General features: G+C 34.0%; 1 protein-coding gene across 1 annotated transcript in view; it reads left to right on the top strand.

Moving 5' to 3' along the window:
* Positions 1–26598, top strand: part of sspo (SCO-spondin) — a gene marked incomplete at both ends in the record, with an annotated part of 85763 nt that overhangs the window by 43934 nt on the left and 15231 nt on the right. The window contains 43 exons of the mRNA XM_079407188.1: positions 36–161; positions 397–488; positions 558–740; positions 1824–1994; positions 2087–2339; positions 3089–3135; positions 3225–3395; positions 4301–4435; positions 4511–4653; positions 4744–4838; positions 5793–5842; positions 5918–6088; positions 6485–6655; positions 6727–6806; positions 7812–7981; positions 8071–8117; positions 8192–8392; positions 9485–9655; positions 9736–9933; positions 11019–11115; positions 11335–11555; positions 11644–11793; positions 12856–13022; positions 13968–14113; positions 14194–14414; positions 14518–14553; positions 15382–15546; positions 15841–16050; positions 16944–17111; positions 18125–18259; positions 19414–19657; positions 19735–19887; positions 19977–20023; positions 20924–21094; positions 21287–21457; positions 21811–21966; positions 22251–22372; positions 22813–22949; positions 23632–23678; positions 23815–24051; positions 25244–25405; positions 25545–25661; positions 25738–25876. Coding sequence (XP_079263314.1) covers positions 36–161; positions 397–488; positions 558–740; positions 1824–1994; positions 2087–2339; positions 3089–3135; positions 3225–3395; positions 4301–4435; positions 4511–4653; positions 4744–4838; positions 5793–5842; positions 5918–6088; positions 6485–6655; positions 6727–6806; positions 7812–7981; positions 8071–8117; positions 8192–8392; positions 9485–9655; positions 9736–9933; positions 11019–11115; positions 11335–11555; positions 11644–11793; positions 12856–13022; positions 13968–14113; positions 14194–14414; positions 14518–14553; positions 15382–15546; positions 15841–16050; positions 16944–17111; positions 18125–18259; positions 19414–19657; positions 19735–19887; positions 19977–20023; positions 20924–21094; positions 21287–21457; positions 21811–21966; positions 22251–22372; positions 22813–22949; positions 23632–23678; positions 23815–24051; positions 25244–25405; positions 25545–25661; positions 25738–25876 — 6294 coding nt within the window. The remainder of the gene's footprint in view (positions 1–35; positions 162–396; positions 489–557; positions 741–1823; positions 1995–2086; positions 2340–3088; positions 3136–3224; positions 3396–4300; positions 4436–4510; positions 4654–4743; positions 4839–5792; positions 5843–5917; positions 6089–6484; positions 6656–6726; positions 6807–7811; positions 7982–8070; positions 8118–8191; positions 8393–9484; positions 9656–9735; positions 9934–11018; positions 11116–11334; positions 11556–11643; positions 11794–12855; positions 13023–13967; positions 14114–14193; positions 14415–14517; positions 14554–15381; positions 15547–15840; positions 16051–16943; positions 17112–18124; positions 18260–19413; positions 19658–19734; positions 19888–19976; positions 20024–20923; positions 21095–21286; positions 21458–21810; positions 21967–22250; positions 22373–22812; positions 22950–23631; positions 23679–23814; positions 24052–25243; positions 25406–25544; positions 25662–25737; positions 25877–26598) is intronic.

The raw sequence follows: 26598 nt of genomic DNA on the forward strand, positions 1-26598 counted from the left end.
AAATGCATGTCATGATGTTTTATCCAATCACATAGTGTGTGTAAAGAAGGTCGTGTCACCTGTGGTGAATCCAGCTGTGTCGCTCGCTGTGATTGGTCGGCCTGGTCTTCATGGACGTCATGTGACAGCAGCTGTGGGACAGGAGTACAGCACCGTTACAGGTGGACTGACTGATTTATGAACCATTTATTAAAGTTATATTCTGTTGTGTTTTTTATGCATGTGAAGCACAATAAACTTCCCGATTACCACACAATAACTTTCACTTGTTTGTAAAAACCAGCAGGAAAACTTGTTTTTATTACATTGAAAAAATACATTTTTATTCATCTATTTTGAATTAGTTTAATATTATTAATATTTTGAATTATTAATGAATGAATTATCTATGCACAGATCTCCTCTGAGTCCAGTGGGAGAGCTGAATGTGGAGCCGTGTGAAGGAGACTCTACTGAGGCCCGTCGGTGCTACACGTCCTGCTCTGAGGGTAACCTCAAAACACACTGTTAGTGTAGAACACTAGTGTTAGAGCAGATCATGACTGTGAGGTGTGCAGGTCCTGAGGGAGTGTCGTGGAGCGAGTGGACGCTGTGGTCCGAGTGCAGTAAAACGTGTTTCCATCATGTGGACGCTGTGGGACTGAGGAGGCGCTTCAGGAGCTGTAATTACACACACTCCGGCACCTCCTGTGGAGGAGACGCAGAAGAACACGAGCCGTGCAACACCATCCACTGCCCCGGTACTCACCGCATCTCCAAACACACTTCATTATAGCACTGGAAATTAGACTTCTTTTTCTTGCTCATTTGCTCTTAGCTGCAAAGATGCATACAGCTTTTGATAAGTTGATGTTTCACCATTCATTTTTACATTCAATTTTTTCTTTCAAATTTAAACAATAAAGTAGTACTAAATTAATAAAAATGACCAAATATGTTAATAAAGTAGCATTTTTTTAATTTGAGTAAAGCCAAATTTTACCTAAACATTATTCTAATATATTAACTTAAGTAATTCTAAAATAAATAAAACAATTAATTATAAATATTAATAATATATAATAGATAGCTTAGTATTAACAGTTGTCGAAGCAACATTTCTAACTTTCATTGAAGCACTAAAATTAAAACTGAAAATAAAATTAACAAAACTAAAACTAGACCATAAAATTAAATGAAACCCAAATAAAAATCTTAAAATAACTAACAAAAATGACAAACGCACACAACAAAATTGCAAAATAATTTACTAAAATTAAAACGAAAACTAAACTAAAACTGAAATAAAAATTTATTAAATGTAAATAATAGAATAAAAAATTAATAAAATTACAACAGCACATACAAAAATAGCTGAAAATGTAACCTACATTAAAATTAAAACTGAACTACAACTAAAGCTAAAATAAAAATAAATTAGACCTAAATAATAATAATTTATAAAATAAAACTAAAAATGATCAACACATAAAAAAATTGCTAGTATAAATCATGTAGTATAAAAAGCATAAAAGTAAAAGCTAATTCACAATAAGAAATTATAAAACTAAAATGAATAAAAATAAAATTATAATTTATAAAAATTATACTACTACATACTTCATAATAAAAAATAGTAATACCAAATAAAAATCTTATAAAAAGAAAATCATTTAATTCTTTATTACGTAGGAAACAACTATGAAATTTAATTAATCTTCAAAAATAAAAAAAATGTCCAAAAAACAAACAAACAAACAAAAAAATCCTCTACACTTTTACAAGCTCAAATTTTTGTCCAGCGATGCAGTTTCTCTGATAGTTTGTCTCTCGTGTGACTGTAGTGAACGGCGGCTGGTCGTCCTGGTCGAGCTGGTCTGTTTGTTCGTCCGAGTGTGACTCTGGTGTTCAGACGAGAGAGCGCTTCTGCAGTTCTCCTCCGCCGCTGTACGGTGGCCTCGGCTGTCCCGGGCCGCACATACAGACACGAGACTGCAACGTCCAACCCTGCTCTGGTAAATCACACACAAACCTGCTGGAACTTCTCCATAGCTTCTGCTGATGTGCGTGTTTGACTGGTGTGTGTGTGTGTGTGTGTGTGCTGCAGGTGTGTGTCCAGATGGCATGAGCTTCCTGTCTAAGGCTCAGTGTTTGGCTCAGGGCGGTGCGTGTCCGCGAGTGTGCCTGGATGCTACGGCGGATGTGGAGTGTGCCACCGAGTGTTATGATGGCTGTTACTGTTCTCCTGGTTTCTATCTGTTCAATAACACCTGTGTGCCTCTCCACCGCTGCCCGTGTTATCATAAGGGGGCACTGTTCATGCAGGGAGACAGCGTGCCCAACGACAGCTGCAACAACTGGTAACTTACATAAAATACATATTTTTATTCAGCAAGGATGCATTCGATTGATCAAAAGTGCCAGTAAAGACATTTATAATGTTACAGACGATTTCTGTTTCAAACAAATGCTGTTCTTTTGAACTTTCTATTCATCTGTGAATCCTGGAAAATAAGATCTATCAGTTTCCACTGTTTTCAACATTGATAATAATCAGAAATGTTTCTTGAAGAAAATCAGTATATGAGAATGATTTCTGAAGATCATGTGACACTGAAGACTGGAGTAATGATGCTGAAAATACAGCTTTGATCACAGAAATAAATAAAGATATTCACATAGAACATGTTTTCGAATTGTAAATATATTTTACAATTTGTACTGTATTTTTGATCAAATAAATGCAGCCTTGTGCAAAAAAAAACTGATTTTTTTTTTTTTATCTTTGACCTTTTTTCAACAAGATTTGTCTAATTTTGAATTAAATCAATTTTTCAATGCTTAAATATTCTCAAAAGTAAAATATTTCCATATATTTAAGACAAAAACAAAAAATACACATATTTTGAAATGGTCTTGAATGAATTATAGTGTGATACTGCTTGATACTGCTATAATATTACAGTAACATGTCAACCATCCTTGATATTTTTTAGTGTTGGAAAGTTATGTTAATGATTAACATGATAAACAGTTTATCACTTTTCTTGTTACATGTGTTTAGCTGCCCTGTTGATTTCGTCTGACAGTGTCTTGTGTTTGCTCACAGCACGTGTGTTAATGGAGAGATGCAGTGTGGAACAGCACCCTGCCCTGGTGAGAATCACACACCATATTCTGCTTTTCATCTACCTAGCCTGGGAAGGGTTTTCCCATCTGCTTTTATTTGTTCTTATTCTCTGCAGTGGATTGTGGGTGGAGTGAGTGGACGGTGTGGAGCGCATGCAGTCGCACATGTGACGTGGGCATCAGACGCCGCTATCGGTCAGGAACCAATCCAGCGCCGGCGTTTGGTGGCCGTGCCTGTGAGGGCGAGCGCATCGGACTGGACACATGCAGCATTACGCCTTGTTTTGGTACAGTGACCCCAAGACAACACAACTAAAGACTTTCTGCAATTAAGAGTTGAACGCAGGCCAATAACATAATAAAAGCTTTAATGGTACACAGCAATTTACAATTAGACACACACAGATATATTAGCAATAAATGAAAAAAAAAAAAAACTTTTTTTGTTTTTGTTGACTAACTAACAAAAACTAAAAATAAAATAAAATATTAAAAAATCTTTATGGACATATTTAAAAAAATAAAATAAAATGGACAAAAACAACAAATTTACTAAAATTTTAACTAAAATTCAAATAAAAAATGGAAAATGTTAAAATAAAAACTAATGCAAAATAGCTATTATAGCTATAATAGTATCTCAGTGCTAAAAATTACACATTTTTTGTGATCAACTTTTTGTTCAATTTTAAAATGCACACATTAATTTTTATGCAACATTTAACAATAACATACATGATGTTTATGCATATAATGCAAAAAAAATATATAAAATTTCTAAAGCCAAAACAAAATGTATACTGTATATCAAATAAATGGTTGAAATTAAATAACAAATTATATATGTTACTAAATTAAAACAAATATGAAAAAATATAGATATAAAATAATGAAAACATAAATAAATAAATGCAAAAGCTAAGTGTGAAGGCCTGTTTGCTAGGTGCCATTCAGTATTTTAATGCATTAATAAAAATGCAGAAATGTTTGTATTTGTATGAATATGAATGACGCAAATTTTGCAGGGTGAAGCCACACCTTCTAATAAATAATTATGAGACGTCACTGATTTAATCCAAAATATGGTTCAAACCACTCAAGGCCTATAAAACAGAAAATCATTAACCTCCATCCAGGAGGTCTGACCCTGTAAAGTGGATGTGGATGTGATATTTGTGGTCTCTGTGCTCAGGAGTGAAGGGCCCGTGGAGCCCGTGGTCCGAGTGTTCGGTTCCCTGCGGCGGAGGATACAGGAGCAGAACCAGAGGTCCGGTCAGGACTCACGGGACGCCTCAGCAGTTCAGCGCCTGTAACCTGCAGCCCTGTGGTCAGTGACGGACACATGTGTGTTTGTGTGAGCTGAGACCTGTAACCTCATTTCTGTGTGTGTGTGTGATCTCAGGGAACGGAAGCGCATGTACAGATGGTCAGGAGTGGGTTGCATGTGTGAGAGAGGAGCTGCTGTGTTCAGATTTGGGGATGGAGGTCCAGAGAAACACCAGCTGTCTGCCCGGGTGCCAGTGTCCCGACGGGTCGGCCCTACAGGTGTGTGTGTGTTTCTGTATGTCTGATTATGTCTGTGAAGAGTCTGTGAGTGTATACCTGTCATTTGTTTTGTGTGTGTGTGTGTTTTAGGATGGCGAGTGTGTGTCTCTGTCGCTCTGTCGCTGTCATGTTGATGGAGAGCAGTACAAACCCGGAGCCACTGTCACCAAAAACTGCAACAACTGGTAACAACATGCCACAAAACAATAGATTCACTTTTTAAAATTAATTTGAATAAACCTCAAAATCATTGAAAACACGAGCCATATATTTTATTATTTTTATATTAATAATATTTTTAACATGCATTTACCAATAATGCCTATATGAATGGATTTTCCTTCTGGAGCATCAGTGAGCGTTTGAACTTTCTGTAATAGTTGCATATGAGTCCCTCAGTTGTCCTCAGTGTGAAAAGATGAATCTCAAAATCATACAGTCATTGTTGGAAAGGGTTCAAATACACAAAAATGCTGGAAAACCAAAGAATTTGTGGGACCTGAAGGATCTTTCTGAAGAACAGCAGGCAGTTTAACTGTTCAGGACAAACAAGGGACTCATGAACAACTATCTAAACAAAAAAAACACAGCTTTGGATCGTTCAGGTAACAACACAGTATTAAGAAACAAGGGGATGTAAACTAATTGAACGGGGTCATTTTTAAATTCAACTATTATTTTCTCTTGTGGACTGTATGTAAACATCTTATATGTGAATCTTATTCAGGTCAGTACTAAATAAACAATAACATGCATTTTGTATGATCCCTCTTATTTTGGTAAAATAATTAACATTTTGCAGATTCTGAAAGGTGTATGTAAAGTTTTGACTTCAACTGTATATATGAATGTGTAAAAACATATATGTTAATGTCAATTTTTTAGAAAAGATGGAATACCTTATAAAAATATAAAATATTTTAGAATTTGTAATAATATTAATTATTATTAATAAAAAATATTTGTATAAATAAATATAATATTAATACAATATATTATATTATATTATTATTAATATTTTTTATAATACTAATAATTATTGGTAATTATTTTTTATTATGCATTTAATGAGTTTGCATATGATATGAACATATAAATATAACAGTGTTATTTATTCATTATGTATTATCTTTCTGCAGCACGTGTGAATCAGGAAAGCTGGTGAACTGTTTGAGTGTGGAGTGTGACGGTAAGAGGTTCAGAGATGCTCTTGTGTCTGTAACACACTCTCTGGTGTGTGTGTGAGACTCTGTGTGTGTTTCAGTGGATGGCGGCTGGTCGTCCTGGACTCCGTGGAGTGTGTGTTCTGTGACGTGTGGCGCTGGTCTGCAGTCGCGCTATCGCTTCTGCTCGGATCCGGAGCGAGCTGGGAACGGACTGCCCTGTCTGGGACCGGACCGAGAGGACCGAGTGTGCGCTTCAACACCCTGCAGCCGTGAGTGAGAGATATTCAGCAGTCAACATTTGAGGTGTATCAACAAAGTTCATCAAAGTTGTAGTAAGACAAGAATGCATTTTGATTGTAGGTTTTAGGACAACTTTGATCAAAGATTTTGAGCCACTTCAAATGTTGACTACTGTGTATACAGTCAAACCAAAATTCATTCAAACACCAAATTTTACTGGTAGTCCACTGTATGAAGAATTTTTGGGTATAATATGTAACTTTATATGTTTACTTTATTTTGCTATCCTCACTTATACACACACACACACACACAGATGCAACAAAAACTATAAGAGTATAAATCAAAACAAAAACAACGGTGAATTGCAAGAGCACGAAAGAACCCTTTAAATGTGAGATTGGTTTGTGTTGTTGTGTCTTCAGGAGACGGAGGCTGGAGTGACTGGTCGTCCTGGACAGACTGCAGTAAGTCGTGCGGTGGAGGAGTGAAGAGCCGCAGACGGGACTGTGATCGGCCCTACAGAGGAGGAGATGGAGACTATTGTGAAGGACTGGGAACTGAAGTCATCCTGTGTAACACACACCACTGTCCAGGTGTGTGTGTGTGTGTGTGTGTGTTTGGTTTCACATGTATATTAGATGTTAACTCTGATCTCTGTCTCTAGTGTCATCTTGTTCACATGTGCCAGGAAGTGTGTTCAGTGCCTGCGGACCCTCGTGTCCACGATCATGTGACGACCTCACTGTGAGTAAAATAACTAAATGTCATGTGACGTCAAAAATCTGCCAATTTTTAGTTTTTGTTTTGTCATAGTATATTTGTAATATGAAAGTAAATAGAAGGGGTAGATAGATTATAATACATATATAAATATATAAGTACATATAAAATATGGTAGTGTATATTTGTAATGTGCATTTCAAAATAATATGAATGTATCAATACATAAAATTTGTATATATTTTATTATTATTTTATTATTAAATATATATTTGATTCTTCTATAACAATAAATAATACTTATTTTTTATTAGCATTTATATATATATATGTCACGTGTCAGTTTCCGTCTAGTTCCTGTTTGCCCTTATTTGGTTTTTCCTGTTCTAGTTTAGTTAATCATCGTTTATTCCATTCACCTGTTTTGTATTAATCATCTTGTTTGCTCTTTTGTTCCTGTCCCTTTATAAGTCCTCAGTTCTCCCCTTGTCTTTATCTCAGTTTAATGATGATTAAAGGTTTAAAGTGTGTTGATGCTACTTCGTTCTCCTGATCCTTTATTTTATTTGTCTACAACCACTAAATACCGTAACAATATATGAATATATAAGTAAATAGTAAAATGTTAATATGTTTTATAGATATATACATCTTTTTAGATGATGCATTTAAGAATAATACAAATATATGAAAATATAAAATATATATTTTATCCTTTTTAAACAATTAATAGTAGTTATTTTTTATACAATTCTAATAATATATAATATGAATAAATAAGTCAGTATAAACTGTTAATATAATTTGTAGATGGATAGAATAAAATCTGAAAAAATAATAATATTCTTAATTATTTTTTGATATTACTAATATTTGTATTATACATTTAATAATAATACATATAATATTATTATACATACAATACATATAAAATTAGTTTATATATTTTATAGGTAGATAGATGGCGATGTTGATGTGTGTGTGTGTGTGTGTGTGTGTGTGTGCGTGTATGTGTGTGTGTGTGTGCAGTACTGCGAGTGGCGCTGTGAACCGGGCTGTTACTGCACGGATGGTAAAGTTCTGGACTCAAATGGGACGGAGTGTGTGGAGCGGGACTCCTGTCCCTGTCTGGACCTGTACACAGGACAACGGGTCCGTCCCGGAGAAACCGTCCTGACTCCAGACGCCTGCAACAACTGGTGAGAATCACAGAGACACCACAGAGATCACACCTCTGCTTTCATTTACAGTAGATCATGTGATTCATACGTGTTTGATCATATTCCAGCACCTGTGAGGGAGGGACACTCGTCTGCGGTGAACAGCCGTGTCCAGGTTTGTCCCTTCATAATCATCTCAGTCATCTGTGTGGGTTATTAGATAGTGACGTGTGTTTCTGTTTGTGTCAGTTGATGGAGGATGGTGTCAGTGGTCCGAATGGACGCCCTGCTCAAAGACCTGTGGGATGGAGTGGGTTTCCCGATACAAGAGCTGCGCCTGTCCTGAACCCAGATCAGGAGGAGAGCCGTGTCCAGACCAACAGGAGGAACACGCCGGACTGGGAGTCCAGATCCAGAGACAGCCGTGCCCATCCGTCTCCTTCTGCCCCGGTGAGACTTTCATCAAACCAGACGATGGATGGATGGATGGATGGATGGATGGATGGATGGATGGATGGATGGATGGATGGATGGATGGATGGATGGATAGATAGATAGATAGATAGATAGATAGATAGATAGATAGATAGATAGATAGATAGATAGATAGATAGATAGATAGATAGATGATTTTTATTACGCATTTAAAATTATATGAATGTATAAATACATATAAAACATGTTAATATACTTTATAGATTAATTAGTTGTGCAAAAGATAAAAAATATAATAGTATCTACAATCAAATTTATTTAATAAATAATAAATTAACTGAAGAATAAATAAATAAAATAAATTATAATATTGAAAAAAGTAAAAGAAGTCTCTAAAGCTCACCAAGGTTGCATTTATTTGATCAAAAATGCAGCAAATTCAGTAATACTGTGAATTGTTTTTACAATTTTAAATATCTATTCTATTTTAATACATTTTCAAATGTAATTTATTCATGTGATGCAAAGCTGAATTTTCAGCAGTTTTCAGATGTAAAAATATTAACATTTTGATCTGATGCTATTTAGGGTAAAATTTTAGTTAATTTGGTTAATTATAATTATTTTGTTGTGTGTTAGTTTTGTTTTATATATATAGCGACTTAAACTAAACCGAAATGAGAAAATTAGCCTTTGCAGCTAACCTAAATAGGTTTGTTTTTTTATATTCTAGTATTAGTATTATATTATATTCTAGCATTCATTTTGGTTCATCTTTAAAGTACAGTATTTCAATTAATGTAAATGTTTTTAGTTTTAGTTAACAATAACAGCACTGGTTTAAATTACTCAAAATGATATAATCAGCAGTAGATGAACATTTTGATGCAACATTACATTTTGATATGAAAAAAATATGTATTTATGACAAATATGTAAATATGGCAAATTTGAGACGGCAAAAATTCATGAAATAAACTAATGGTTATTTAAATCAATTTACGGCCCTCGGAATTTAGTTTCTTATAATTATGTGAAAGATCATGATCTGTTGTTAAATGTTCCTGATCTCTCTCTGTGTGTGTGTGTGTGTGTGTGTGTGTGTAGTCCACGGCTCATGGGGCTCCTGGAGCTCGTGGTCAGACTGTGACGCGTGTGCCGGTGTGTCTGTCAGACAGAGGGAGTGTAACAGTCCTCCGGCGCGGTTCGGCGGTCTGTCCTGCCTTGGAGAGAGTCGACAGAGCCGCGGCTGTCATGACAACTTCACTGTCTGCTCGGGTCAGCTGATTCTACAGTCGTATTAACATCAGAAACTATTCCAGACTCTTGTCGTGATATATTTCTGTCCTCATCTGCAGACTGTGGAGGAGGACAGGAGCAGTGGCCCTGCGGGAAGCCTTGTCCGCGCTCCTGCTCCGATCTGCACGGAGACACAGAGTGTGTGGATTCTCCGGGATGCAGCTCGACCTGCGGGTGTCCAGGAGACATGCTGCTGCAGGACGGCCTGTGTGTGGACAGAGAGCTGTGCCGCTGTAAATACCACAACATCAGCGCAGGTACAGAAGAGATGCTCAGTGCTGCTGCCACAACACAAATATTCTTTCAGTCTGTGTTATTTTAGTAGTTACTTTACTATAATTGTTTATTATTTATTAATATTTTGAATTAGTTTTTATTTTTATATTTTAAGTTTTAGTCATTTGGTAGTGTGTTTTAGTTTAGTTATGTTCTATTTTATTTCTGTTAATGTTTAATTTATTTAATTTAATGTTTTTTATATTTTTAGTTTTTCATTAATTTTAGTTAAAGTTAGCTAAAGTTAATTTTGTTTTTGTATTATTTCCATTTTTAGTTTGTTTTATTATTTTTTTATTAATTTATTTCTTTTATAATTTATTTCGATCTGAGTTTTAGTAATTTTAGTACTTTAACTTAAACAGCATCAAACAACATGATAAAGTTTGCCTTTGCAAATAGGTGAAATATAAGTAGTTTTTATATTTTATTTCTGTTAATATTTAATTTATTTCATTTAATGTTTTTATTACTTTTGAAATTAATTTTTAATTATTCATATTTTTGTTATTATTTAGTTAAACTTTTTAGTTAATTGTAGTTACAGTTTTAGTCATTTTGTGCTGTGTTTTGTAATTTGTATTTTGTTTTATTGTTTTTATTTAACTTTTAAAAATTATTTAAGTTTTAGTTTTAGTAATTTTGGTACTTTAACTTAAACTAAACACAAATTTGAAATATATAATTTTATTTATTTAAATGTTTTATTTATTTGTAGATTTTGTTAAAGTTTTTAGTTAATTTAAATTAAAGTTTTAGTCATTTTGTGTGACATTTTGCTAAATATGATTTTTTTCAGTTTCAGTAATTTCAACGAAACGAAAATGTGAAATTTTGCCTTCACAACTAACTGAAATAAAATAAGTTGAATTTTTTTATATTCTGTTTTATTCCAGGTAAATGTTTAATTTATTTTAATTAATGCATTTTTTTTTTTGTTAATGATAACTCCAATTTAAATTACTTTAAAACTACTCCAAAACAAACCCTTAAGTACATATAGAACTATATAGAAGTTTTACACACTGAAATGACATGCAAAGCACTTTACTGTATGTCTCCACAGGAATAGACACAGGCAATGTTTCCTGGTCTTGGCCGGATGCATCAGACTGGCATCATGTGGCTCCAGGAGAGACCATCAGCACTGACTGTCAGAACTGGTACAGTGGGCTTTGTCTCCTTTTTCTCTCATGATTGTTTAGTGTCAAAGTGAGTTTATTAAACACTAAGGAAGTCTTTGTCCCACACTTTGAGCTGTTTATTGTGTACATAGGCATAAATATTAAAAAATACAAGGAAAGGCAGCTCACTAGACACTGAAACAAAACTATAATTGTTTCTTTATCTCTGTCTGCATGTTTTTCGACCCTTTTTTCCAGCACCTGTGAAGCAGGTGTCCTGCAGTGTGACACAGTTCCTGGTTGCCATGTCGACGGCAGCTGGGGCCAATGGGCTCCCTGGTCTGAATGCTCTGCCCAGTGTGGAGGCGGGGCTAAGATCCGGATGCGTGAGTGTGATAACCCCGCCCCTCAGAGGAGTGGCAGAGAGTGTTTGGGATCCAGTCGACAGCAGAAAGCCTGCAACACTCACAGCTGCACAGGTGAGTCAATGCGACCCATGCCACCTTTCACATGCACTGCGTGCAGAATCTCTATATTCTCTGACTGTCTGTATGATGGCTCCTGTAGACTCTGGTCCGTGGTTCGACTGGTCAGCGTGGTCAGCCTGCACCGTCAGCTGTGGAGGAGGGTCTCAGAGCCGTAGCCGATCCTGCCGGACGCCGCCGTGTTCGGGCATGAGACGCCAGAGCAAGACCTGTAACACACAAGTGTGTCTGGGTACGACAAACACTCGGTCAGCTCTCCCTCTGAGCAGTCAGGAATAATAATAATTTTTAGGAAACTAAATTCAGAAAAACGTCTGTGCAACTTGTCATAAAACATATCCAGGTCATACTTCCCACCAAAATAAATGATATTTTGCCTAAAGAAAACAAAGCTTAATTTTGAATGCTTAAGGTAGTCAGTGTGATTGGGGATTAAATGCAAAAGTAAAAAATCAAAACACAAATAAATAATGAAACAAAAACAAAGCCTATTTTTTGTGGCCATTAAGATGGTTAGTGTGATTTGGACTTAATGGACTTAATAATTCATTTTTATTCTTTCAATCCATTACTGAGCTTGCACACACAGGATTGTGGGATTTCACAGGAAGTAAAATCCCATCAAAAACCAACCTAATGACAGGATATTTGAGTCAGATTTGCTTTAATGGCTTCCTGTCTCTGCACACTGCAGCTTTTTAATGTTACAGACACAGACCAGGATTTCACAGCAGCTTAAATCCCTCACGAAATTGGCTTGTTTCCTTCTCAGAAAACATTTTTAAGTTATGTTTGTTTTGAAACACGATGTGAGGGCTTCAAGAACATTTTAATACCTCAGATTTATCCTGTGATTATATATTGAACCTTCTTCTGTGAGTGGTGATCCTGTGACAGCAGGAAGTGCTCTCAAACAGGTAGTTTTGTGGATCTCAGTGACTGTAAGACCCATCTAACATTCAGTCAGCGTGAAGGTCTCAGAGCTCCAGTCAAGGTTAACGGAGAAGACACTGTCCTCATTTAAAAGTGAAATGTCCCAGCATCCCCTGTGATCTTCTCTCCAAATCCCCTGCAAATTCAAATCAGCCATTTTTAGAGATCTGTTATGAGAAATGTGCCTGTCCTTGAGCCCTATTCTGTTTGCATTTGCATATTTCAATATTTTAGCTTGTGTTTGAATTGTATGACTTTCAGGAGGTTTCGCTTTAACCAAACTCTGACTGTTTTTGTAATATATATGTGTTTGTGTTTGTGTGTGTGTGTGTGTGTGTGTGTGTGTGTGTGTGTTGGTCAGAGGTGGGCTGTCCCCCAGGCCGTCTCTATCGGGAGTGTGAGCGCGGTGAAGGCTGTCCGTTCAGCTGTTCTCAGGTCAGAGGTCACGAGGGCTGTTATTCTGAGGGCTGTGAGGAGGGCTGCCACTGTCCGCTCAACTCCTACCAGCACAACGGATCCTGCGTTTATGTGAGCGCACAATCATGTCATATAGATTAATGTACATGCTGGAAATACAGTACACACTTCACTGGTGATTATGATAAAGTACATACTTCAGAGTATTTATTAAGACTACTGCATCATAAAACTGCATCCTCATACCACAGACCAGTTTATTGTTATCATTTAGCTAAAATCTTCAACCTTGTAATTTTTTTTACTTAATAAATAAATAATCATAAAATAAATATAAATACTATATTTATTTATCCATTCATTCTTTCAGTCCAGAGACATTTTAACATAATCATTTCTAACAGTTTACTTAAATTTTTATACATAAAAATTAAGCATTTTAATAATTATTCATTTTATATATATATATATATATATTAGTGCTGTCAAATGATTAACCGTGATTATTCCCATCCAAAATAAAAGTTTTAATTTACATAATATATGTGTATAAATAATATATAAATTATATATAAATACACAAACATACAGTATATATTTAAAAAAATCTTTACATGTATTTACATGTGTATATTTATATTCTTGTAATTTATAGTTTATATAAATATATTTAATATATAAACATAACATATTATTCTAAAATATATACATGCATGTCTATGTATTTATATATACATAATAAATATACACAGCACACACATATATATATATATATATAAATATATATATATATATATATATATATATTATGTAAACAAAAACTTTTATTTTGGTTGCGATAAATCGCAATTAATTGTTTGATAGCACAAATATATATATATATATATATATATATATATATATATATATATATATATATAATTAAATTTTTTATACATAATTTATTATATATCCTCAAGCCACCTTTTAACATACACATTTTCAATATACTATGGAGCTAGTATAATATACAAGACATATAAGTTAATTTTAAAAAGCTGTTGTGTGTGTTTGTAGGAGTGTCCATGTTTGGTGGACACTGACTTCCTGACCTCTTTACAAAGCGTGTCGGCGACCCCTGACCTGACCCCTGACCTCCAGAACATCACTCTGGGGTCCGAGCTGATGTCTGGAGAGGAGCTGATGCATGAATGCAGTTCCTGGTAACAGAAAAATTATATTTTCACCTCATTTTTAATTAAGAATTTTCTATTTGTCAGTAATATATTTGTCACTTCTGAAGCTCGTGTGAACATGGACTGTGGAACTGCTCTCTGGTTCCGTGTCCCCGTGATGGAGGTCTGTCTCCTTGGGGCCCCTGGGGCTCCTGTTCACTCAGCTGTGGGGGCCTCGGTCAGAAGAGTCGCAGCAGAAGCTGTAACCAGCCCATTCCAGCTCACGGGGGCCGAGACTGTGACGGGCCCCTGCTTGATACGGCCTACTGCCAGACACCCGACTGCCCACGTACATGCCTGAAATATGTTACTGCTAGAAACATGATTATTTTGATTATTTTTAGATTGCTTATTTATTACTTTATAGTAATTCAGAAGTTCTGTCTTTACAGTGGTAACAGTTCCGACAGAGGAACCGTCTTTACCAGGTAATGACTGGTTGGGTGTAAAATTAATTAATTAATTCAGTTGGTTTGTGTTTGTTTATTTATACATTTTTATTAATATTTATAATTTATTTGTTTATGCATTTTATTACATAAATAATCATAATAATATAAAAACAATAAAATACTTAATTAAAAAATTATCATATTTAATTTTAAAAGAATAATGATATATTTTTATAAATTATTATATTAGTATTATTAACAACAGTTATAATGAAAAATATGTATTTATTATGTCATTATTATTTATTATAGTAATATAGTAATAAATGCAAAGATGTTATTTATTATTTATTTATTTGATTAATTTATTATTAACAATAATTGTATTATATAATATAAAATTCAAAAAAATCAAATATTTAATTGTTTGAATAATTTATTACTAATATTAATAATAATATTATGTTTAGTATTATTTTTATTAATATTATGTTTATTATTATTTAGTTGTTTACATAATAATAATAATAATAATAATAATAGTAACGTAGCAAAAAAGTTTTATTTGAGTGTAGTTAAGTTTAGTTTGTATATTATTAACAACAATAGTGAAATATTAATTTACTTCATTACATTTTCATTCATAATATTATCAATATTAATGATTGTTTATTATTTGAATAATTTATTAATAGTAATACTATTATGTTGTTTATGTGTTTACATGTAATAATGATGATGATAATGTTGTGGTTTATTTATTTATGTCCTTACAACAACTATAACTATAACTACAACAATAATAATGATCATAATTTGATTATTTATTATCCTGTAATATAGTCTCTGCTCATCTCTCATCAGACGAGGATGCTGGTTTCTCCCAGTGGACGGCGTGGACTCCGTGCTCCAGGACCTGCAGCGATCCGGCTTCTCCTGCTCTGAAGGTCCGTACGAGGGAGTGTGTTCGTGAACGCTGCTCTGGAGAAACCCGACAGGAGCGAGTCTGTAACCTGCCTCAGTGTCCCGGTACAGTCAGCTCAATCTACACATCCCTCTGATGATATTAACCTGAATATCTGTGCCTTCTCATAACATCTATTATATTCTATATACTTTACAGTTCATATAGGCAGTTTAATAAAAATTACACAGTTTACATAGTGCTTATGCAATGTAAATGGAAGGTGAAATCAAGTGCATTGCATTGTGGGATGCATGCAGAAAATTCACATACTATGCGTACATGCTTGCTTGTTGTGTGGAGTTAACCGTGTCTCTAGTGTAGTTTTGTGTGTGATATGAATGTGTTTTGTGGTTCAGATGGTGGTGTGTGTCCGGGTCCTGAATGCGCTCACAGGAACTGCTCCTGGATGAAGTGGGGTGAGTGGAGCCCCTGCTCTCGCTCCTGTGGCGTGGGACAGCAGCAGCGCATCCGCACCTTCCTCGCCCCGGGCGTCAATGGGACCTGGTGTCAGGACATCCTGGGCGGCAACGTGGAAAACCGCTTCTGTAATATTCGAGCCTGCCGCGGTGAGTTAAAACAAAAGAGAGAGATTAAACACTTGTTTGTACATTTAGATTGTACTGTGTATAGTCAGAGCTATCAAAAATAATAAATCTATATTCCCAAAATAAGTCCTCTTTTATCACATAATTTTTCTTAGATTTTTGTATGTTGCTGTACGGATGATTAGATAATTTACAGAAAAATAAGACAATGGTAATCATTAAGAATTAAATGTTATTAAAGAAATATATAAATTAATTATAATTTTTATATATATATATATATATAAGCATATTTGCATATTTATAAATATCAAATATTATTCAATACATTTTTTACAGTGTATAGTTAGTTTACATTGCAAAAAAAGTTTTAAAATAAATTAAATATTATTAAATAAATATATATTATTATATAAAGTTAGCTATTACTATTGTTATTATATATTATATATATATATATATATATATATATATATATTATAGTTATTTTATAATGTTGATTATTATTTTAAGTATATTTGTAAATCTTATTAAATAATTAAATAATTGTTAAAACATTTGCAACATAGTTAATTTTACATTGCAAATAGTTTGAACAAATTAAATATTATTAAATAAATATAAAAATGTTCCTTATTATTATTATTATTATTGTTATTAATTATTAATTTTAGAATTGTTGTATAATTATTACATTGTATAATGATTTATTTTTTAAGTATATATTTTTTAAATGATCAATTTTGCAGTTTATTGTTAGCTTTACATCACAAAACATTATCTTTATTATTATTGTTGTCTGAGTAAAAATATTTAACCAACTTAAAACAAGAGGGACACTTATCTGAGAAGCATAATAATATAATATAGGATATATAAACACAAGTGATTAGACAATAATGTGTTGTGTTCAGTGGACGGAGGCTGGTCTCGCTGGAGCTCTTGGTCCCGCTGTGATAAAGCCTGCGGCGGAGGACGCTCCATCAGGACCCGCTCGTGTTCCAGTCCTCCACCCAAAAACGGAGGCCACAAATGTACAGGAGAGAAGAACCAGGTCAAACCCTGCAACACCAAACCCTGCGGTACGAGCAGCAGTGTAATAACAGACAGCATGCCACTGAAAATGATTTAGTCAATAGTCACTAAAATAGCATCATTCTGAAAGATTCACTGGGAAATAATGCAGGATGTAATTTGATTTGATACTGTCATGAAAGCAGGATATTATATTATTGGTTCATATTGCTTTTGATCGTCCACAAGAGTTGTTGTCTCAGAGGTGGAGAAAACTTTATGATTTTTTTTTTTAAATAATATTAACTGATGAATCATGCTCAAATGAGACCAGGAGCATGCTTAAACATAAATAGTCAGTCAGTGTTTAATTTAAAGAGATTTACCTGCGACATTTCTATCATTTTAACCCTGTAAACCCAGATATATGAAAAAAAACTATGACTATTATTTAAACTGAACAATTTATTGAACCTTTAGACTAAATGTAAAAAAAAACAAGTTTGCATATGTGTTTATGTTGAGTTTCATATTTGATGCATCAGACTTTTATGGCTCATATAGCCTGATATTGTGAAATATTGAAGGAAAAACACCTCAGTTTTATTCAGAAGCTCAAAATGACCAAAAATATGCAATTCAACCCAGGGGAGGATATTTATATGGCCAAGAAGTACTATGAAATTCTGATAGCTTGTAATGTAAGTCAGTGAGATATTTATAACAGTGTAGCGGATACTTACATAAAATTATATGAATATGAGTCGGCAATCTATATCTCCAAAAATATGCCTCAGTAAGATGAGATTGAAATGATCCAAACATATAATGCAATGCAATCCGATGCAGATTTGACAGCAGAAAGATACATGAAGCAGCAGCTGAAGCTGGACGTTTGTACAATTACACTAAAAGAGCTTTTACTTGATTAAACTCTAAACTATCAATCAGACGACAGAAAGCATGGAGTAAATGATGTGTGGATCATGTTGATCATTTAGAAGCCTGTGTGTCAAATATGATAGAGCAGGTTTTATAGTGTTCAGTCTGATCAGAATTATTAAGTGTGTGTGTGTTTCAGATGATGAGGGCTGTCCGGCGGGGCAGGAGTTTGTGTCGTGTGCTAATGAGTGTCCTCAGCGCTGCTCAGATCTGCAGCAGGGCATCGAGTGCCAGAGAAACACTGAGTGTCAGCCGGGCTGCCGCTGCCCTCGAGGTGAGAGAGAGAACGGGCTGCCATTCTAGAAAGAAATTAAACAATATCTACCTGTTGCATATTATTTTAGCTTTATTTGTAAACTATAGTAATTATTCATATTTTGAATTAATTTAATTTTTTTATTTCTTTTATATTTTTGTTATTGTCATTTTTATTAGGTTTTGTTTGTTTTAAATATTTTTATATAGCTTTATTTCCGTTTTAGTCATTTTAGTGCAACTTATTTAGTTCAGTTAGTTGCCAAGGCAACCTTTCTATTTTTTTGTTTACTTTTTTTAAGCTTAGGTTTTTCATCTAATATTTGTTTTATTTATTTCATATTTATTTAAATTGCCAAAAATAATTTTTAATAGTTTTAGTTGTAGTTAACAACACTGAATCAGAATCAGAATAGCACCAGCCAACAGACAAAACATTATTTGACATATTATTATAATTTTTTTTTATATTCAGTTAGTCACGGGAAGAAACTTACATGCACTGATTTTTCAAATGTACATAAATTTGAGACATTTTTTCTAAACATAGCAAAAATGCAACCCAAGTCAAATTTCTTCCTATGATTTCAAACAATTAATTAATTATTATTCCAATATTTTTCAAGTGTTTTCTGAGCTGTTTTGGTATTATTGTCTCACTAATATAACAATATATTATATATATATTTTTAAACAAGTGGTATTAAAATGACTATATTATGTTTAAAACATGCTTAGATATTAATATTTAATGCAGTACTTAAATGGTCAAATATTGAAATTTCCTTACTTTTCATAAGCGTATCTTATTGGTTGAAATATATTATTATAATTTTTTTTCCAAATGTACATATTAAAACTTTCTGTATCAAAAAAATTGTGGTGTATTTGTAACCCTAAATGCCCAGCATTTGCAATTTTGCAACAAAGTGGTTATCAAATGGCTTCCTAAAGACTTGAAAATACTGCATGAATAGTAATATTTTTTGTTCTGAGGGTTAAAGTGATTCACTCAAAACTGCTAATTTAATTATACTTGTGTCATTCCAAACCATTATTTTCTGCCAGTATACAGTACTGTTTTTGAGATTTGATGCATAAAAATGCTGCATGAAAAACGGCTTGTATTGTGTGTGTGCGCGTATCTGTGTGTGTGTGTGTGTGTGTGTGTAGGTCAGTTGCAGCAGGACGGCGTGTGTGTTCAGACGTGGCAGTGTGACTGTCTGAATGCGTTGGGTCAGAGCTGGGCCGCAGGCAGCACACATCAGGTGGACTGCAACAACTGCAGCTGCGCAGATGGACGGCTCACCTGCAGCAATCACACCTGCGCAGGAGAGCAGAGCTGCACCTGGAGCTCCTGGTCCACCTGGGCGTCCTGCAGCTCCACCTGCGGCCCTGGACAGAAAACTCGATTCAGGTGGGATTCACATGCAGCAGTCGGTATGGAGGCTCCATTAATGCAGGATTTTGTGAATATGTTTTTCTGTTTTCCAGATCTCTGGTTCCTGACGGTGACGGTGCAAACTGCCAGTTCGAGGAAGTCCAGCACAAACCATGTGACCTCGGCATGTGTCCCCCGCTGTGTGTCCATGATGAGCAGGAACTGACTGTCGGAGACACGTGGTTAGAAGGAGAATGTAAACAATGGTGAGAGACACTGAGAACTATTTCAAAAAGACTTTTTAGGGGTTTCAGAGGTAAAATGTTTATTCAAAATCTTTTCTGTGTGTTTTCAGCACCTGCATCCCTGAAGGAGACTATTGCCAAGATATAGACTGTCGAGGTGTGTATGTCCTGCCTGTAATTTTATAAACATTTACAGGTCAAATACATCATAGTTTTACTCATTTATTTTTATTTGTATGCATCATTTTTCATTTATGAGAATTTATTGTATGGAATATATGTGTGTGTGATCATCTGTATTTATTTGATATAATAATACATTTTTATATTATTATAAAATGTTTTAATGTATTTTAAGTTAATTTTTTCATTTAGAAATTGAACTCAGTGTTATTTTAGTATTGTTTATGTACTATTATAGTCATAACTATTATTTTTAATCTGCTTTTCTTCTTATTGTCAGTTTTAATTAAAATGTTAGTTTATGTTTTGGTAATTTTGTTAAGCACTTTTATCCTTTTTTTTCTTTAATTTATTTTTATTCAGTTTTAGTTTTAGTATTTGTAGTACTTAAACTCATTTTATTTCATTTAGTTGCCAAGGCAACATTTTTCAATTTTCATTTAAATTGATTCTTATATTTGTTTTCTTTTATTTCAGCCTGATTTCAACTACCAAAAGTAACTTTAAAAGTTTTAGTTAACAATAACATAAATATAATATATATATATTTAATATAAATACTAATATAAATTCATTTAAATATAAATACATTTAAAATGTAAAAATATAATTTATAATTTATACATTTTCAGGCCTAGAAAGGTAATAGAAAATAACACTAAAATTTTAAAAAGTTGTGGAAATGTATTATATGTTTAATCAGCTATATATTACAATCTCTGTTAAAAAAATCACTGTGATTATAAACAACAGGAAGTGTCATAGAAATCAAATGGGCTTGTAGGAACTAAGAATATTAATTTATTTCCACATAAATCGGCTCAGAGTCAGTTGATGTTATGAATGATTTGTTGGTGATTTTATGCTGTATTAGTGGACGGTGGATGGACCCCGTGGTCCGTGTGGTCAGACTGTCCCGTGACGTGTGGGAAAGGTAAACAGATCCGCACCCGCGCCTGTATCAACCCTCCACCACGAAACAACGGCACCGACTGCACTGGACCTGAGAGAGACACCCGGGGCTGTCACGCTGCACCTTGTCTTGGTACTTGAATAGACCTTATCCCGTTTTTAATTTACATTTGTCTATCTAAGATGTCCTTTTATGTGATTAACTAGAACTTTAACATTTTTAATTATTAGTGTTATGTTAATGTGTTTTATAATAAAGACAGTCACATGGTGTGTTGTGAATGCAGGTCATCAATGTTTCTCGGTTGACTTCTGTTTCCTGCAGATGACCTTTGCCCCTGGTCCCCGTGGTCGTCCTGTTCGCGCAGCTGTGGTGCAGGCGTGATCTCCAGACGCCGTCAGTGTGTGTGTGAGGAGACAGGAGATCACGCGTGTCCTCAGGACGTCCAGAGGGACGCAGAGGAGACACAACTGTGTTATAAGAGACCTTGTCCAGGTAAACCAAAATAAAGCAGAAACCAGTTCATCAATAACATATAATACCAGATTTATTAGACAGCTGGATTAGGAAGCAAGCAAGAGGAGAATTTATATATTTAATTTATATTATTTATATTTAATATATATTTTAATTAATATTTATGTTTTATCAATGATATTTGACTTTTAAGGCAAGATGCATGCAAGACTTACATACACCAAACTTTACAGTTTTATTTATATCTATATTTGAAGGTTTTTACAGAGGAGTTAGTTCATATATCATTCGCCTGATTTATATAGCATTTATTCCTAAAAACAAGTTAAAATGTGTTTTTTTCCCTGTGTGCATCTGTTCCCCATGTTCAGGCTGTCCCATGTCTGAATGGAGCGCGTGGAGCAACTGCTCCTGTGTGTCTCAGTATCAGCAGCGGTTTCGTGCGCCGCTCATCTCAGCCAGCGGTGGGCAGCACTGCACTGATCTGGAGAGACAGAGCCGGCCCTGCAAACCTGACAACTGCACAGGTGATCACTGTCTAATACCACAGTACTTTACTGAGTGACTACCATATCAGACTACCCTTTTACACCACAGACACTACAAGAACACCATGCATATAATATACAGTGCACAACATGCACACTTAAAAGTGAGATTTGCATGACACAAGAATAATTCCCCAGAGGTTTTCATGGTAATTGCATGTTTTGTGCAAACAGAATAAATGATTAGTATTTCAGAGGTTGTGCTGTTTGTTTGTTCATTTTGTACCTGAATTCACTCTTACATTGATCTGTGTGTCTGTCAGATTGTGAGAAACCCTTCCTGTTCTCTGAATGTGGATCTCCATGTGAGAAACACTGTGATCTGTTGGGTCAAACGCACTCGTGTTCATCCCAGAACTGCACACCCGGCTGCTTCTGTCCAGAGGTTTGCACGGTTTATATTAAACATTTCACATTAATTCACAAAGTAACTCTTTACAGTAAGGTCTCATTTGTTAATATTAGAATGCTAATGTGCAATATATATTTTTACAGCATTTATTAATCTGCATTAATGTTAGTTAATAAAATAATTTTTTTCATTGTAAAGTGTCACCAGAATTTCCCAAAACAGGAAAAAGCAAAAAATAAATACATTTAATTAATTAAAAAATTATAAATAATAAATAAAATAAATAATAAATACAAAATAAATATTTAAATAAAAAATAGTAAATATACAAATATAATAATGATTATTATTATTATTATTGTAATTGTTTATTTATTTATTTATTTATTCATCCATTCATTCATTAATTTTTTTTAAAAGTTAAATTCAGTGATGAAGGTGAAGCCTCAGAGTTGCTGTGTTGTGTGTTTCAGGGTCTCCTGCAGCAGAACGGATCATGTGTTCGTCCGGATCAGTGCGGGTGTGTCCATCTCCTCCATCAGGGCTCAGAAGGACCTGTGGCTGTCCTTGTCCCGCAGGGTGCGCTGCTGACCGTAGGCTGCAGAACATGGTGAGACACTGATGCTCTTCACACTGAGAGCGAGATCACGGTGTTATCATGATGTGCCTTTGATAACTCAAGTATTCAGCATTCAGATTAGTGGTGTTTACTCAATTATCTCTAACTAGTGCTCCTAGTGATGTAATAAAACATCTAGCACTATGTGTTAAAGTTCAGTGTGTGGTGTTGATTTTGCTCCAGATATATATTACAGCTTTATATACACACATTTATTTATTTATTGAAATTAATTTATTTCTGAAAATATTTTTGAATTTTTTTTTTATAAACATTTACTCTAATTGTTTATACAATTTCGAAGTAAATTATGTTTTTTAATTTATTATAATATATCATATAAAATGACAAATATATTCAGAGATATGTATTAATTTCTAAAAATCTAAATGTGATCACATGTAAAAAATAATTTATAAATAGTTAGTTTTTTTTTAACTAGTATAAACTTCAAAATAATAATGTCCTAATATATATGCATGTTCTGATATATTTCCCATTTTATATCCATATATAAATATTTGAAACTGTATATAGGTCCACCACATATACACACACAACAATCTCCTCTTATATACTTCCACATATGTATATAGCAACCAATGCTCATATTTTCTTCAGAGAATGTATAAATCTTGTGTTTTATTTGTGTGTGTGTGTGTGTGTGTTTCAGTCTTTGTCATGACGGCTCTCTGCAGTGTGATTTACGGGAATGTGAAGGTATAATGCTTCTATTTTTACCCGTAAAACCATATTTAGAGTATCTATTATTTCTTATTTTAGACGCAGATCAGATCATCTGAAATCTAATAATGCTTTTCTGCCTGTTCCTGAATAAATGCCGTCTGTCTCTCAGTGATGGTCAGCGAGTGGTCAGAATGGACCTCCTGCTCTCCATGTATCCCAGCATCCTCCGGCGGGAACGCTTCGGGTCTGGTGTCGCTCCAGCGGCGCTTCAGGGCCTGTCTGGATGTGGACTCCGGTCTGCCGGTCAGCGGGAGAGAGGGAGAGTGTGATGAAGAGCTGGAGGAAGAGCGAATCTGCCTGCAGTCTGACATCTGCACCGGTGGGTCGCCCACGGACGGTTACCATAGTAACACATCATCATCAAACACTTCCTCTATCGGACTCTCAAATGTCTGACTGTCATCAAAGCAGAAGCCAAAGGGCAGCGGATCCGGGTCGGGGGTCCTGAACCCGACGACCCACACTGATATTAAAACACCATCAACAACACAATGACTTAACTCGGCTTATGGATATTACTTACTTGACGTGATAGATGTTTGTAATCATTAACTTAAAATCTATTAAAAACTTTTTTTTAAAATTGAAATTAAACTGAAATAAAATAAATCCAAAAACTGAACAGAAATGAGAAAACTAGGGTCACCTTGGCAAATAACTGAAATGGTTTGTTGAAGCATAAAAATAAATAATAATAATAAAAAACTAAAACCCTAAAACTGATCTAAAACTAAAACTGAAATAAAAATAAATTTAACCTGAATAGTAATATAAAAAAAATAAAAAAAAGTAATTAAAATGACGAAAGCACTTAAAAGCTTTTAAAACTAAAATTGAAATAAAAATAAATTAAACCTGAAAAGTTATATTTAAATAATAATAATAATAGTAATATGACAAAAGCACATAACAAAATTACTCAAAATAATTGTAAGCTAAAATATAAAATGTTACCAATTTTTTTTTGTTAATTGTTAATCTTAAGGAGAAATAAAACAAACAATAAATTTGAAGAAACAAAAATTAGAAAATTAGAGTCGACTTGGCAACTAACTGGAAAACAAAATGTTAAAGCACTAAAATTACTAACTGGAAATAAATAAAAATGAAAACTAAAACTGAAATGAATTGAAAATAAATTGACATGAATAGCATTGTTTAAAAAATTATAAAAAGAGTTTCTCAAAAAAATTAACTAAAACTATTGAAAACATATTTGTTATTTAATAAAATAGAATAAGCAAAAAAAGTTGCCTTGGCATCTAACTGAAAATAAATAAAAACATAAACTGGACTTAAACTGAAATAATCTGAATAGCAATATATATTTAAAAAAAAGAAATACAAAAAAATTATAATAATAATGACAAAATTGACAAAAGCCCATAGCAAAATTACAAAAACTGAAAATATACAAAATAAAAGCTAATTCAAAATATCAATAAAAAGTATAATACTATACTAATAGTAAACTAAAATATGAAAGGTCTGGTCCAGGGAATGTTTATTGCCGTGTCATCTTGTGTGTCTCTGCTCAGATGTGTGTCACTGGAGCTCATGGAGCAGCTGGAGTGTGTGTAAAGATCCCTGCAGCGGAGGATACCGGCAGAGAGAACGCCGACCTCTGACCTCTGACCCCGGACCACACTGCAGGAACCTACAGACGCAGTCTCAGAGCTGCAACACTGGCCTCTGTCCCGGTACACACATATACTTATAGACATCATATAAATATTATTGAAGTATAGTCAGTAACTATAATTTGTAATTATAAACTGATTCAGTGTGCACCTGCATATAGTTCATGTAGTTTTTATATATTGTCTTTAATTGATATAGGTGAACATTGTGAGGACAGGGGGCGGGTCTATGAGGACTCCTGTGCCAATCAGTGTCCCCGCAGCTGCGCTGACCTGTGGGATCACGTCCAGTGTCTGCAGGGCACCTGTCATCCAGGTATCAGCGTTTCTTTGACCTCTGCTGTAACACACACATGAAGCGGGTGTGTTATGAGTGTGTTTGTGTGCCGCAGGCTGCCGCTGTCCAGACGGCCGGCTCTTGCAGGACGGAGGGTGTGTGCAGCTGGACGAGTGTCGCTGTGGGCTTCCGCTGGAGAACGGGACGCTGGAGATCCGACCCGGAGAGAACGTCACCGTCAGCTGCAATACCTGGTGAGAGCAACTCATTTATTCATGGATCCGGTTTACCTTAAAGGACGTCCCAGATGGGAGGGTTTGTCAGATTCTGTTAACGTCTGGGGACGTTTTTCTGAAATATTGTCCTGAAGGTAAAGAAACATTAAATATTAACAGAATTGCACAAAAGCACACATACAGTTGGCACTTTATTTGACGTTTATTATTGCGATCTAATCTAACAAGTATTATTTTAGTATAATTTATATAATATTATAGTTTTTATTAATATTTTCATTTATTTTTTTTCATTTAAAAGTTTTAGTGATTTTGTTGTGTGTTGTTTTAATATGTCTATTTTTATTCTTATGTCTAAATATGTCAATTTTTTATTCTTATTCATTTTTATTTAAGTTAGTTTTTTTACTTATGATTTATAATAACATAATTGCAATCAGTTTTTTTATTTAATGTGTATGTGTATTATTTCTGAAATATTATGAAATATTCTGAAATAAAAAAAAATATTATTATTTTTTTAAACATCAACAGAACTGCACAAATGCATATAAATATTTAAGACATTATTTATTATTATTATTATTATCCCATTTTTACTAGTTTGGACCAACTTTATTTGTATCATTGATATACCATTATAGATTTTTATTAATATTAAAAAAATTGACTTTAACATTTTTTGTTTTCATCTCAAAGTTTTTGTGGTTTAGTTATGTGTTTTTGTCTTTTGTTTTTAA

Source organism: Barbus barbus (assembly GCF_936440315.1).
Source record: "Barbus barbus genome assembly, chromosome: 44".
Lineage (NCBI taxonomy): Eukaryota > Metazoa > Chordata > Actinopteri > Cypriniformes > Cyprinidae > Barbus > Barbus barbus.